This window comes from Pipra filicauda, unplaced genomic scaffold (genome assembly GCF_003945595.2).
Source record: "Pipra filicauda isolate LSUMZ 115617 unplaced genomic scaffold, ASM394559v2 scaffold158_size1702193_pilon, whole genome shotgun sequence".
NCBI lineage: Eukaryota > Metazoa > Chordata > Aves > Passeriformes > Pipridae > Pipra > Pipra filicauda.
In genome coordinates, this window is record NW_024104084.1 from 1,536,831 (window position 1) to 1,552,252 (window position 15,422).

At 43.5% G+C, this 15,422-nt stretch overlaps 1 protein-coding gene across 15 annotated transcripts in view; it reads left to right on the forward strand.

Annotated features, from left to right (window-relative positions):
* Positions 1-15,422, forward strand: part of LOC114003380 (CUGBP Elav-like family member 4) — a 699,867-nt gene that overhangs the window by 628,075 nt on the left and 56,370 nt on the right. For 14 of the 15 annotated variants that reach the window (XR_003546206.2, XM_027750321.2, XM_027750316.2 and 11 more), the window contains exons 7-8: positions 614-761; positions 6,007-6,156. Coding sequence is in view for 14 of the 15 variants with exons in the window: in XM_027750321.2 (XP_027606122.1) it covers positions 614-761; positions 6,007-6,156 (298 nt within the window). In the remaining variant the exon portion in view is untranslated. The remainder of the gene's footprint in view (positions 1-613; positions 762-6,006; positions 6,157-15,422) is intronic. The other variant, XM_027750319.2, reaches the window with a different exon arrangement.

Here is a 15,422-nt window from a genome sequence, read left to right on the forward strand (position 1 = left end):
TGCTTGGTTGTATTGGAAATATGTGCCATAATCTGGTCAAAAGGTTTGGTCATGGTTTTGCTCTGTACCCACCATACACTTCCTAGCAGCCTCAGAAAAAGTGATTTTTCTCACTGACAGATGGAAAAAAATCAGGTTATCCCTAGAGAACTAGCCAGGCTTGCTGCTTTCGAGAAGGAATCCACTTTCCCTACATACACTGGTCTCCCATCACTAACCACCAGGGCTTTCCCAGAACTTTGATATAAGCAATGTAAGCCATGAAACCTCTTTGCTCAGGTAGTATAAAGTCTTTTGTCTGCCCTTCTTATCAGAAAAGTAGCAGGGAGTCAGAGGATTGTGTCCAGCTCACGGGAGATGAGATCTCCACACTGGGGGAACACATGGAGGGGATGGGGACCACAAAGACTCCAAGATGAAAAGATAACCTTTGCCTCCAGCTCCTGTAGCGAGGAGGAAGGCCAAGCCTGGGGGGTACCACAGGCACAGTGTGCTGACATCTCAAAAGAGAGGGGTGCATCACACCCTCACCAGGCCCACACCCTGATGCTGGTGCCACAGGCTGCCCAGCCAGTGACCGCGTGATATTTTTTCCCTGCTCTCTTTGTTCCAGCTGATGCAGCAGCAGGCCGCGATCATGGCCTCGGTGGCGCAGGGCGGATACCTGAACCCCATGGCAGCCTTTGCCGCGGCCCAGATGCAGCAGATGGCAGCTCTGAACATGAACGGCCTGGCAGCCGCCCCCATGACACCAACCTCAGGTAAGGGGACAGAGGGGTGGAGAGGGAAAAGGGTGGGAAGATTTGGTCCCATCCCAGAGGAGACCTGGCGGGACATATTAGCTCTCCGTTATAGCCACCTGCAGCCAGGCGAGCATCGATCTCTTCTCCCAGGTTACAAGTGACAGGACCAGAGTAAAGTTCCACCAGGGGAGGTTTGGACTGGGTATTGGAAAAGATTTCTTTGTAACAGGCTGCCCTTGGCAGTGGTTGAGTGTCCATCCCTGGAGATGTTTAAAAGACGTGTAGGTGTGGCACTTTAGGACTTGGTTTAGTGGTGGGCTTGGCAGTGCTGGGTTAATGGTTGGACTCTGTGATCTCAGACGTCTTTTCCAACCTTAACAATTCTATGATTCTGTGACACTTCCTTCTCAGTTTTATCCCACACACAACTTTTCTTTGTGTCTGAGCACCCTCCAAATGTCATAAAACATTCTGCAGTGTCCTGCACTGGTTTATTGGTGTATATATGTGTCCAGCTGGTCAGTGCTGGTGCTGTCACAGCCAGGCTGGTCTAAAGACAAACAAAATAGGGTTGGTGGTGAGATGCATTATCATTAACAAGATGAGTTTTGCCTTTGGGACACATAAGCCATTTCCCTATTATGAGATAGGACAGTAGGTATTTAGGGAAGATATCTGGTCCTATCTGGAATGAAGACCTTTGGTGAGAGGGTTTCAGGTTGCTGAAATAGAGATGGGTAGTCAGTGAAGGGCTGCCAGGGTCTGTCTAGGCTGTGAGAAGCCCATTCTAGGAGCTGCAATATGTAGTTCCATGGGCAGAGAAATAAGCTGAGATGCAAACAGGTCTGTCTTTCCTGGGACTTGAAGCACAGGGATATCATTTGGGCAGGAAGAGGTCAAGGAATGATCAAGACTGGTAGTCATGGAGTGATACATGGCCTAACAGCAGTGAAGTAGGAAAGTAGGAAAGTGGGACCAAATCTTGAAAGACATAAGAATTTGGAAAGCCTTGCAATCTACCAGAGTCTGGTAGGGGAGCAGAGCTCTCAAAGGTACGTCTTCAGAGGACCATTTCTAAGAGACAGGCTGGGATAAAAGGGTCCTTGGGGTGACATAGCTTGTTTCTATGAGAGGTACAGGGAATAGGACTGTACTCAGAAAGATGTGGCATACCAGTGCCCTTGTGTGAACCTGGAAGCATCCAGCTGGCCTGTAGAGGACCAGCTTCACAAAGGTTTGGGATGAGACATGGAAGGAGTGAGATATGTCTGAGCCTGCTATGGTGCAGGCAGTGTTGGGCAGACCAGGAACTGGGACTCCAGAGCAGAGCAGTAAGAGAGGAAAAAGGCAGCTTCATTGCTGAATATAGAGAGATCTGCACCAGCCCCGGAGTGGGAAAGTGCCATCTGACAAAGCAGTCAGGAAAGATGCCTGATGGTTGAGAAACATTGGATGGCAGGGAATTAAGGTACCAAAGCAATGCAGGTTTGGGCACTGTTCCTAATGAACTGAGCTGTGCTAACCTGTCTGCCAAAGGAAATATCCCTGGCTGCACACAGCATCTCTCAGCAATCTGTAGCTGGGAACAGCATCAGCAGCTACTGGATCATATACATATCTTTTCCTTTGCTTGTATTAGAATATAAGTGGGGGGGAGAGGAAGAGAAAGGAAGACAGATCTCATTCCACATGAACTTATGGAGACCCAAGGAAAAGCACTTGACTCAAAAATCTTATACCACACACATTTCGAAATATATGTTTACACAATGATAAAAGTATAAACAATGAGTCGATGGAGCTACTGCAAAACCAAACAGAAAAGTGGCTTAATTATATGTGCACCCTTTAAACCCACTGCTGGAAAGATTATCATATTTGCATTAGCTAGATTTGTTTTGTGTTGGTGGGAGCAGAAAGAACATCAAACAAAGACTGTCTGGAATTCAAATGTTGTCAGGGCCTGGAAAGCTGAATCCAGGCAGTGGTTTGTGATGGACCCACCACAAAAGAGCACAAGCTCTTTTGCATATATATAAGTCTTGAAAACGACTGAGTTTTATGCAATAGATGCAAAAATACCTGTAAAACAGCCAAATTATGTGCCTACCATGATATCCAGCACACAAAAAGCATCCTAGCTCTTCTTTGCTATAAACTGCTCCTCTTCTGCTGTCACCAGTGCCTTTCAGAGTCACAGAATCTTAGATCACCTAGGTTGTAAAAAATCTTTAAGATCATCAAGTCCAACCATTAACCCAGCACTACCATGTTCCCCATTAAATTGTGTCCCTAAACATCACGTCTACACGTTTTAAATATCTCCAGGAATGGTGACTCCATCACTTCTCTGGGCAGGCAGTTTCAGTGTTTGACAGGATGAGGGGACTGTTAAACTCTCACTGTCAGAATACAGGAGAGGAAACTCATGTTTTTTACATGCTCTCTGGATCACTCATGACTGGTCATTATTGAAAATAAGATGCTGGTTTAGATGATCCCCTGATGTCTTTCATGGTGGCCAATTTTGCACTCTCCTAATGACATATTTTCAATCAGAGAGCCTATTCACTTTGGTATTATTGCAGATTTACCTTGAATGAGTAACTTCCTTCATGAAAAACCTCTGTGGTGGGTTGTGGAAATATCCATTGACAATTATTCCTTAGGAGAAATGTTTAGACTTTGAAATTACTCCTTGTATTACTACAACACTCACAAAGCATGTTATAAGATGCATAGAAAATGTTTCACATAATTTCTGAGCAAGCAAGCCTACAACACTAGCAGCGATTTCTGAGTGGCCAGGAGATATCTGAAGCCTAACATGAATTCTCCTGCTGGTTTTTGTTAGCATTCAGAAAGCCAAATGGAAAATGATCATTCTGCTTCATAGCAGGATTTCTAGTCATTGAAGTATATCTTTGTTCTGCCTTGGAATGAAAATGAAATATTTCAAAGTTCTCTGGAAAAAAAAAAAAAAAACAGGCGTCAGAAAAACTGTTTGGAACATTGAAAAAGTAAAAAGGAAGTGTTTTGATCTTTCCTAAGCAAAAGAAAAATTGTACTAGAAAAAAAGATGCTGGTAACCCAGGAGTCCTAGAAGCATTGGAGGTATTGGCTCAGCCTCTATGCTGATATCTTCAGGGCTCCTACTCCAGCTGGTTTCCTGTGTGTCCCACCTCTAGGAGAGAGGGTTCCTTGCGACATGGCCATGACTTCATTCAGGCTTACGGGACCTACAAACTCAGAGAGTTTTGGATCCAGCCAAATCTAACAGATGAGAGACAGTATCCATCTTATCCGGCTGTGACCATGCAAAAGTCAGACCTCTCATTTAATATAGTCACCTGGCTGGCCTGCAGTCAGTGTGGGTGGTGATAGGCAGTCCCAGTGGGTAATTCAGACCAGAAAAAAGTTAATGCTGTTTGCTGCCATTTTAACAGTTCCCCATCAAGACTCAGGTTTATCTCACACACCACCCATAGTAGTGAGGCAATTAATTTAACATCTCTGAAAGTCTGGTTCAGGTTTTACATTTCTCCCATCTCTGCTACAATCTGGGTGAAAAGTGGGTCTGGCAGAGGATCTACTACTCTGTTAACTGCAAAGAGACTTTAGAAATGAAATTTCATTTAGGCTTTCCTTCCTTCCTTCTCTTCTCCCTCCCTGCGTCCCTCCCTCCCTCCCTCTGTGTTGTAAATCTGCACCTGGTGTAGCTGCAGCAAGAGATCTCAAACGAGGGATGAAATCCACAACTGGCATCCACCACCACCATTTGTTCTCTGCAGTGGCATTATGCCAGTTTTACTCCAGCTACAGATCTGACCTCTCCAGGGGGGTTCTTTATAAGAAGAAAATTAAAAAATTCCAATGAATGTGCCTAAATTTCCTTAGACATGCACAAAATAGCTAGCACAAATCCCTTGTTGCAATTTTAGAAAAAAATTACTTACATTTTCTATGCAAATAAAGGAGAGATCCAGAAAAGCAACTGAAATTTTAAGTAGCCTTTGTGATTTGCAAGCTGATGGCATATGCTAAGAGCATTGCCTTTGGACTTCAGTTGCCACTGCTGGCTCCCTGTACCTCCACAGAGGGCATTTTTAAAGGCCAACACCATTTAAATAAGCAAAGGGGAAGCAGCAGCTTGTCTGCTCAGGGTATAAGAAATGAGTTGAAATACTGCCTATTTTTTGGGCTACTCAAATCTGAACATATTAAACCACCTCATCCATTTGTATTGGCTTTCTTAAAGCACCAACACAGATTTAAGCTGTCATTAAATTGTGTTACCGGACTTACCCATCATGGAATGCTCTTGTGGTGAAGAAAATATCTGCAATTGGTTTAAAAAAGAGGTTACTGCAAAAATGGGGTTTTCTACCAGTAGTATACCCTGACACAGAAAGATATTGCTAAAGATTATATAGTTAAACTACCCACACACAGCCACCAAGAGAAAAATACTATTTCAGCATGTTTGAAAACTCATTTTTGGTCCCTAAAACTATCCTATGTCAGAAGAAGAACAGACTGTCCAGTCATTTTAAACATAGATACAGGAGCAGACAATGAGGTAGCAGAGGGATTTAATTCTATCCCCAGAAATTCAAGAATTCTCTACCAGTGGGTGACAAGATCTCACCCAAAACATAAAGACTAATTTGTTCTTCTGAAACAGCAGCATTAGAGTCCCCGATAGGATGCATCAGAAAAGAAAGAAAGGAGTATGATTCCATGATAGAACAAACCTAGCCCAAAATTTGCCCCTATTCACTGGGAGAAGTCTGTCAAAACTCTATAAAGTCAAGTTTGAGCCAAAGAGTGACATTTAAAAAAAGTATCGCTGGCTACCTTTAGGTTGTGAATCAACTTGCCAAGCCTTGTAAGGATCCCTAGTGCTGAGAAAGTTCAGAATGAGTTTGTATGTGAAAGGTGTATCCTGGGAGTCTGCAGAGAGAGTAGTCCTGGAAGTCAGTACACACACAGAGCTCCAAAGGGAAATTGAGAGGAACTGCTGTAGAAAGGTAGAGCTGAGAAATTTTGAAAGATTTGCAAGCCTTTCTTAAATGCTTCCTGAACAGAGGAGCAATGGCAAGCAGTCCCTTCACTTGCTCAACAGCTTGGAAGATTTTTCATTTCTTGGATTATCGGGAGGTTTCTGTCTGGTGGTCACAGCTGTTGTGTCAGCAGTTTTCTCCGTGTAGTTGTTGTTGTTTCCAGTACTCCAGCTCTGACATTGTGTCCTCCCTGTTTGCAGGTGGAAGCACGCCTCCTGGCATAACTGCACCAGCTGTGCCTAGCATCCCATCTCCAATTGGGGTGAATGGTTTCACTGGCCTCCCGCCGCAGGCTAATGGGCAGCCAGCTGCAGAAGCCGTGTTTGCTAATGGCATTCACCCTTATCCAGGTAAGCCAGACCCATGCTGTGCCCACAACCTGCTCCCTCAGTGTTAGGGAAGGCTGTCCACATCCACAGGCTTTGTCCAACAAGAGAGACCTCAGAGGGATTATGCCTCACACCATCAGGACTCACCCCCACATCGCTGTTCGAGGTCTTACGCAGCTACAGTAGTTAAAAAGTTCAATCTGGATGATAAACATCAAGGGCATGTTGGAGGTGAAAAAACTCGGTTCTGAATATTTGAGTGCTCAGTTGCTGGATAGCGTGTCTGGTGAATATAGTCAGGACAACCAGCATGTTTTGCTTCAGCTGAAAATTGCGCTTAGTCCTGACCAGTTCATGCTGGTAGATCTCCTGGTGTTACACCCAAGGGTCTTGCTCCTGAGTGGCCTCGAAAGAGCTGTGCTAAGCCTGTTTGCATCTGCTAGCACCCACCATTGGTAACTCTTCCTGGAATTCCTCTGCAGCCAGATGGCTCTGGGAGGATGAGTCCAAAGGGTCCACATGTCTGCTGACCCAAACTGCTCCATGTGTGCAGAGAGCAGGTATTGGTCTCTGAATTGCTCACTGCATCCAAATCCTGTTGCCTTACCAGGCCTGGAGACTGAAGCTCCATTAAGTATAGCCACTGAATGGTCTCAGGTTCACCTTTTTGTGTCACACTGCCAGAGAACTACTGCTGGGATTCAGACTGTGCCTAGCTCAAAGATGCCAGCACTGAAGGAGTGATTTTGCAAGCACTGGCAGTCATGGATGAAGGAGGGAGGTTAAAGGACATGTATCTGCCTCTGTTTACAAAGATATGGACAGTCTAAGGCTGCAATCACCAAGAACTCAGGAGTTTACCATTTCTTCATGTGCACCTGCATTTTTTCGATATTCTGAAGATTTGCAATAGCCCTCTCCCTTCTTCCTTCTACTAGGAAGACATTTTTTACCATTGCTGTATACATACTAATCATAGCAATAAAAATTTAAGTAAATGTTACTAATTGATCCTAATCACCAGCTGGCAAAGGAGTATATTACCCTGGGGTGCTCATAGATTGATCTAGACTGTTAGAAAATCAAATACTGAGTCAGATGCTCCAACCAAAAAGCCCAAAAAAACCCTGAGAAAAAAAAATAATTATTTAGATCTCTGTCAGTCCTGAAAACTCAGAAGAGTCATCATCACAGGGGATTTTATGTGCCAAAAGGAAAAATACCACATAACATAGAAACACAAAAGCCTTACCTACGTATTGACAAATAAATATCCTCCTCCCAACAAACACTTTGCAAATATGTAGCTGTGAGTTCATCTCTAAGCAGAATTGAAATCAAGGGACTTACTCTGCTGAAAGTTGTAGGCATGTATATATGTTTTTGTAGCAGCTTAAGGGCAGGGGAGATTTTGGAGTCTTGTGAAGGCACCAGAAGATTGCAAAGAGCCTTTAGAATGCTCAGTGAGCTCAACCACAGCATCAAGAAAGCTGTCTTTAAGGTTACATAAACAACCATCTGTTCTACCGTCCATTTATTTCAGTTTCTACCTGTTTGCCAGTCTATCATCTCTCTGTTTATTCATCCATTTATGTGTCTGTCTTTTTTCCTGGTTTATCTAGCTCCTTTTAGCTAATCTTCCATGATCCATTACTGTGGATATCAGAGAAAAGATGTTCTTTCTAGATGAATCTTAATGACTTGAGCTTTTGTTACTACCCCCAACTATCCCCATAATTAAAGAAGCCTTTCAGTTAGGTATTTCATCCATGATTATATAAAAGTCAATGGCCTTAATCTGATTCTCTCTGAGTTTCAGAGAGACTTGCTCAGCCAGCAATTCACAGTAAGTCCCTGCACAAACACCAAAAGCCCAACACACTAAAAGGTAACAGCCATCCTTGCTCCTCTTCACTGCAGGCAGAGAGACTCCTTCCTGCCAGTAAAGCTGACATCTAAATAGGCTGCTCTGTGTAAAGTTTGAATTTATCTCAGCATGTCTTCAGCAATATATTTGTCTTTCTCGGTGCTCAGCTTCCCCATAACTTAGTGACATCTTAAGTTATAGCAGAGGTGTAAAGGGAACAGTGGCAGGTCAAACACTCACCTCTCATTTTACTTTTGTCTGTCCCTGAAACACTGAAAGCAAGCCCATGTAGCTTACATCATGTGTTTGCTCCATCTAATTCTCTTCCTTCTCATGAGCGTTTATGCACTCTCCAAAACTCTACTCCTTGCCACAGGCTTTATTGAGTCCTGGAGCTTAGTAGCATAAAAAATAAAAGGATTAGTCATTTATATTGGTAATGAGAACATCCACAGCCATATTAGACTGGATAAAATGTAGATAGGACACAAAACTTCATGCTTTATAATATAAGCCAGCCACTAATTGCTTGGGGTTAGAAAGAAATTTTCATCACTGGGCAGCTTATTCCATCATTGTTCATTATGGGATTTTTTACACTTTCCTCTGTTGCATCTGTTACTGGCACTGCCCTGTAGTTCTGCATGTCTCTGTTTCTAAATGCAAGGGTAAAAATAAAATATTACAACCAAGCAACACTATAGAGAAGAAAAGAACATGACAGTCCCCGTCCAAAGTCAGCATCTTCCAAACAACTTTCCTTTATGGTATGTCTCTCATTCTGAAAGTGGCTAAGACTGCTGCAGTATTATGTACATAATCATAGTCTTGCTATGGTTATGACTCGCCATATATTGTTTAAAGCCTGAATGTTGCTCTCACGCTCCACAAAAAAATCCTCAAATGTGGGTTCACACCATTATATCCTGTAGTAGAATGTTCTTTGTTGTCTGAAAATAGCAAAACAGGACAATGAACATCTATAGAGGCATGACATCCATACCATTCCGACCCAAATAAATTCAATTAAATGTGCAGTTTGTCTACATGTTCACCTTTGTGACTAGCTGTAATATTTTTGATGCTGCATCTAAAGGACTCCAGAATTCCACAATATTTGTAAAAACATGTCCACATGATGCAGCTGTATTTACTCTTTAATTTCAATTTTTTTTCTCTGTCTTCCCCTATGCTCTTTTTTTAAGATTCCCTCTGACTGCAGAAGGGACATGCATGGTATCATTTGAGTTAGACTATCAAACCATCCATGGCTTTGTGGCAAAGGCCAGAGTAGGTAGAATATCCCTACTCACCAGGTCTTTCATCACAGCCCTTGTCCCTGCAGGAATTAGCTTTTTCTGTGCATCTGATCAGTCTATGGATTCATGCAGTAGCACTAGAAAACCATTCTATGGATTCATGCAGTAGCACTAGAAAACCATTCCTCTTTGTAAGCCAAGGTCTCACCTTCTCCAAGATCAGCCAGTACATAATGCCTCAGTGCACTTTTTGGCATGGAGTGAATAACAAGGCAGCAAGTATTTCCCTTTTCACTAGCCTGAGCTCCTTTGGAGATTTGACCTTTTTGTATATTAATTCCTGCCCTTTAATCTTTCAGCTTGCAGAGCTATTGAACGTGGCAATGTGTCACAATATATAGTGGGGACAAAGAGCATAATCTGTTGTGCCATGATACTGTGAGTCACTTTGCAGCAGCACAAGAGCTTTTGCCATTTCCACATTAGTCATAGTAGCAGGGATTGTGCTCTTCTGCCAAAGCTTCTTAGCCACCCAGAGCCCAGAGCCTCTCTTGTAACCATGTGTGATGTACAATAACAGTAGAGACCATCTGCAATGGTTTCTGCAGTGTCTCACCTCATCAGAATTCTGCTTTCTGGTAACAGGTCCTGCCCTACTGAATTGCATTGTGAGGGAATGCCCAAAATGCTCTCTTCAAAGATAAAGCCTCTTTGGAAAGAGAAATGGGGGGAGAGACGAGAAAATCATGAGACCAAAGGGCAGCAAACAAGAGAGAGAAGGGATTGGCTGTCAAAGAATCAGTGAAATGAGGAAACTGGAAGAGGGAACAAAGCAGAGCTCCCAGAAAAGTGAAGACTGCTCCATGATATTCCAGTGATGTGCCCAGAAAAATGTGGAAATACACCACATAACATCCTACAACCTTATTCCTTCTGAGCTGAGGGATCTACAGCTTAACCAGAGCCAGGAATGGATCAGTGGTGTGTCAGCTTTGTGAAGCCTTAGATGGGGAATGCTTTCACAGATGCTGAGTTCTTTATCTTCCTTGTGAGGGGATGTAGAGGGCCAGGCACTGATCTCTTCTCTCTGGTCACCAGCGGCAGGACCCGAGGGAACAGCATGAAGCTGTGTCAGGGGAGGTTTAGGTTGGATATCATGAAAAAGTTCTTTACCCAGAGGGTGGCTGGGCACTGCAACAGGCTTTCCAGGAAAGTGATCACAGCACCAAGCCTGACATACATCAAGAAGCATTTGGACAGTGCTCTAAGGCCCATAGTGTGATTCTTGGGGTTCTCCTGTGTAGGGCCAGGAGCTGGATTTTGATGATCCTTATCCTTTCAGCTCAGGATGTTCTATGATTCTGATTCAGTGCATTTGTTCTGGGTTTCGGTTGCTGAGGAAAACAAAAGCTAAGTTCCCTCAGTTCCTCATAATACATTAAAAACTTATCATCTCATTTACTATTTTCAGGCACACTGTGGTTCTCTTTCTGACTGCCCACCACTGACAGGACTAGCTCTATGTCTCCTCTCTGCAGACATAGCGGAAGTTTCTCCACCAACCCCCTCCTTTGGCTGCACAGTGGGTACATCTGGGCTAGCAAGACAGCAGTCTCCACTTCATACCCTGTTTGGGGTCCAGCCCTCTCTTGTGAGCACTAGCTCTCAGTACAGGACAAGCCTTTATGCCCACATGTTTCCAAGCCACTGCTGAGACTGGCAGTAAGGGTGTCCCCCACTGAGTTCTGCAGGAACTCATGTCTTAGTAACTGAACCAAGACCATCAATTCATTTTAGCTGGGTCAATGAAGAGATATCAGGCAGTCACTTACTTCAGCCATTGCCAGCAGAGACAGGATTCAAATTCCAAGTGTAATTATTATTTTCATCCAAACTAATTCTGTAGGGGAGGAGTGCCCAGCATGATAATATGACAGCCTTATCTATTAGCTTGTCAATGACTAGTAGCACTGCTGGTGGGCAAGCTGCTGCTCCAGACAAGTGAGTCCAGTGTCAGTCCTGATCATCCATCCAGTGGCACTGGGCAAGATTAGGACTTTGCTTGTGCAGAGAAAGAAAAGAAATGGCTTCCCACACCCCGATATCTACCCTGACATTTCAGACCCAAAAGATGTCAGCCAACATCTTTTCAGATAGTTTAGATACAAGAGTTTAGATACAAGATGAATCAGGAGAACAGAAAAAGAGTTACCCACCTGCACCTTTAGAAGGTCCAGGATGAAAATCAAACCCCACAACATTTGGTCCAGGCACACACTATGCCCTAGAATTGTGCCTGGCTCGGCTACCCTGGGGCTAACTTCTTCACTACAGGAAATCTCTGGCTGTGTTCTGTTTGTCCACCCTAAATCTCCAGATGAGAGCTTTCCTGTTCATATTTTGTATCAGCAGTTCCAAAACTGCAACAGAGAGCACCTGAGACATCATTATGACTAGAAAGCATTTATTTGACCCATTTGTAACAATCTGCCTTGTGCCATAAACCACACTTTACTGGTAAAATAAATAAGTGAAGGAATGCACTCATTAAAAATATAATAACAAGTTGCCATCTTCAATTGTAGTCTAAGCTACTTTAATGATGCCATGTACTTCCAATGACCGTGCTGCAACTGTAATGAATGAGGTTGTTTAAGGCTGTTGTGTAAGCCTTTCCAGAGCCAAAGTGTTTTCTCCTCTGATCTGGAAAAAGTTTAAACACAAATCAGGTTCTGTGCTGTGTTTTCAGTAGCATCTATGTGAGTTAAAACCTTGAGCTTTTTTTTAAAGATGACTTAAACAAAGCTCCCCAAAAATATGGATTTAGAGTGCCTTAATAGCTTTTAAAACCTGACCCTGACTTCTGAGATTATGGCCTTAGACAAAGAGAGGGATGTCTGGCCCTGGCTTTGCTATTGATTTAGTTCATCACCTTGACTAGCCACGTCCACCTGTCTGCATTTCTGGGTCTTCTGTGTCTTTCTTACTTTGCTCACTGAAAGCTCTTCATTGCCAGACATGTCTCCTGTCATGTTTTTGTTTGGCCTCCATCTCAGAAGGGACCCAATTAGGGATGGGGCTTGGAGGTGGGACTATCAAGAAAATAATAAAAATACCCCTGGTTTCCAAAATTGAACTATATGAATTTTATAGTAGGACTATATGTTGTCCTAAACAAGCATCTACAATACCTGGGGATGCTACCAAAATGGCTTTTCCTATTAACAGGATGAAGCAGAGGGCACAAAAGCCCTCAATTTCTTTGCTCTTTTGATGCGTAGGGGAAGAGACAGTGGGACAACATGACTTTAACTGAGTGGTGTCCACCCCTAAATGGCAAAACGAGACTATAAAACACGGGATCAGCCTCTGTTTTCTGCCAGATCAGCACATTCTTTCCGTTATTGCAGTTATTGTTGTGTCTGAATACCTAATTAATTACAACAGTAAACGCTGGCTTCTTTAATCACAGCATCAGCTGTCCTAATCAATCTTAATAATATGGAATCTGTACTATGGCACCCATGAATTTTAATCTACATAAATTTCTTAAGACCTCTCGCAGGCTTGTTGTACGAAATGATATAATTATGGATATAGATTAGGGCTGTAGAGAGTGATTTAAATTGGATTTAAGGAGAAGGTGAATAGAGCCCTCCCACTCAGTTATTTATTTATTTTAATCCTGGCCTTCACATAGATTTTTTTTCCCTCTCATTATGTTATTAACCCCCACACTAACTAAACAACACTGCCTCTCTTTGATCACCCTCCTCCCCTATCCACCTTCCCAAAGGTGATAGTGGCCAAGCTGCAGCTCCTGGGAGAGGTGTAAAATACCTTTGAGACAGTAGGAGGAAAGAATAGATGGGGCAGACCACAAAGCTGTGGATCCAGTTGATAACTTGCTGTTTCAGACCCCTATAGGAAGCATCTCTTCAGAACAGAGTGAAATAGATGGAATTGAGCATGTCTGTCAAAAAATGCACAAACTGTCAGAAGCAGGGAGTGGAGAGAGTATCATACAGTTGTAAGCTGACTCCTTCCACCAAAATGAAGTCCCAAGGTGCCTTAGGGGCCTAAAATGAGCCAGACCCTGCTTTTGTCTCTCAGAAGGACTGACCCCTTCTGGTTTCAGAGAGCAGATCACTTTGGCTTTCTCATACCCTGAGCTGGGACAGGGAGGCTGTCCCATAGTCCACTGAGGGGTATGGAGGACCCCCTTTTGATGCCTCAGACCATCATCCTTTTTTCTCACCAGCCCACTGGTTTAGGTGCAGATCTTCCTGATTTACACTCCCGACTGTCACAGCAGACTCCAACCCTCTGTCCCCTGCAGCCATTTTCACTTGAAGCACCCATATAACAGCTTGTCTTGGCCAGACACTGTAGCAGGGCTACTGACATCTAAGGAGAGATTCTTTATAGAACATCACTTAAACCAATTTTATTTATTTTTAACAACGTGCTTCATTCTGCCACCTCCATTCATTCACTCTCTGACAAAAGCTAAATGTCAGGCCCAACAATAACTAAATGCCCCTTTAAAAAGTTGGATTTCAATCTAGAGATATATCAGTAGTAAGAAACCTTCCTGGTCTTAATTTTAAAGCACTGGTATTTCATGCTGACTTGGGAAATCATCCTCACTTTTTGGCATCAGGCAGAGGATTTGGAAAGTGACATTAACAGATCTACTTTCTTTGAAGGACTTGGGAGTCATTTCTTGACTTCTGCCTAATGAATAAGTACTGCCTTCGTTAAATTTATATTTATGACCATATAGTAGGTCATTGGCTTGTTTTATGTCTCCAGGTTTATGGAAGGTTATCTGCCATGGTCACCTTGTGGCATCTTGGCCGGGATCATCTTGCAAAGAGACAATTGTATCTGAGCAGGATTTTTCCCGTGGAGATATGGAAATGATCAAATTAATATAGAGGAGATGTCCAGGGATAAGGCTCTTGCCCTGAGCTGACAAATGAAGTTACTATTAGCATCTGTTTTCACAGTATACCTTTAGTTTGCCCTAGCAAGGCCAGATCTTCAGCTCCTGCAAAGCAGCAAGGCCACAGGGACTTCAGCAGAGCTGACGTGATTGATAGTTGTCCTCTGGCCTCTCAGGAACCTCTCTGCATTTTTCCTTTCACCGGGTGATCCTCAGCATGTACATTACATCACCCATAATCTCAGAAACGTCCGTATGTTGGACATCTCCATGAGTCTGGCCAGAAGGAAAGCTGCTTCAGATGTTATCCGTAGACGTATTTACACAGAGAGTCACCAGCACATCCGAGGTTTTTGGATGATGTCACAACTTAGAGACATGCTAGTTCTGGCCCAAAAGCCCCTTCAAGGTGCTTTATGTAATCCATGTCCCTCATCTACTGCCTCCTACATCCCTATAGCTCTTACCAGCTCTTACTGAGTTATTTACCTTACGGGCCACTGTGGGGTCACAGCCTAGCACAGGCAGCACACAGAGCTGAGGAGCTGAGGTCTGTTCCCAGTCCCACATGCTTGTGTTCAACTATTATTTGCAGTAATAAAGAAGACTGGCAAGCTGGATGGGGAGAAAGGGTGGCTGAGACAGGGTAACTCTCCTACCTAATGATCTATGTGAAGGCCACAGGGGCACACAACCTATGACGTGTATCTTATGAAGGAATAAAGCAACTTTTAACTCATGGTTCTCCTTGTGTTGGGACACAGAAATGACTCATATCTCCCCATCACTTTGAATTTTAGCACATGGTGTGCTACAGCCATACAAAACCTCTGCAATGGGTTGACTCTCATACATCTCCTACATCTGAGCCCCTGCTGAACTTCTCATGGATCATTAGTATGTAAGAAGGCTGTCACTTTACTGAACACAGTAGGGACACAACATCCTCAAACGTCTAATCTGTGTCTTGAGATTTCTGGATCAATATCAACTGTTGGCTTCATATATGCTACAGCTGGGAGTGCAGGCAGTTATGCCCTTTCCTAGGTTTAATTCCTCTGGCAGAGTGAGCAGCAGCATGAAGATATGCTCATGGCTGCCCAAGATGCCTTGGCTTCCTACCAGGGTGTCCAGCCAACACTGGAGTCTGTGTCCCTGCATCTTCATAGGCCATATTGGCCAGCATGGACACATCCACTGTACTGGAGACACA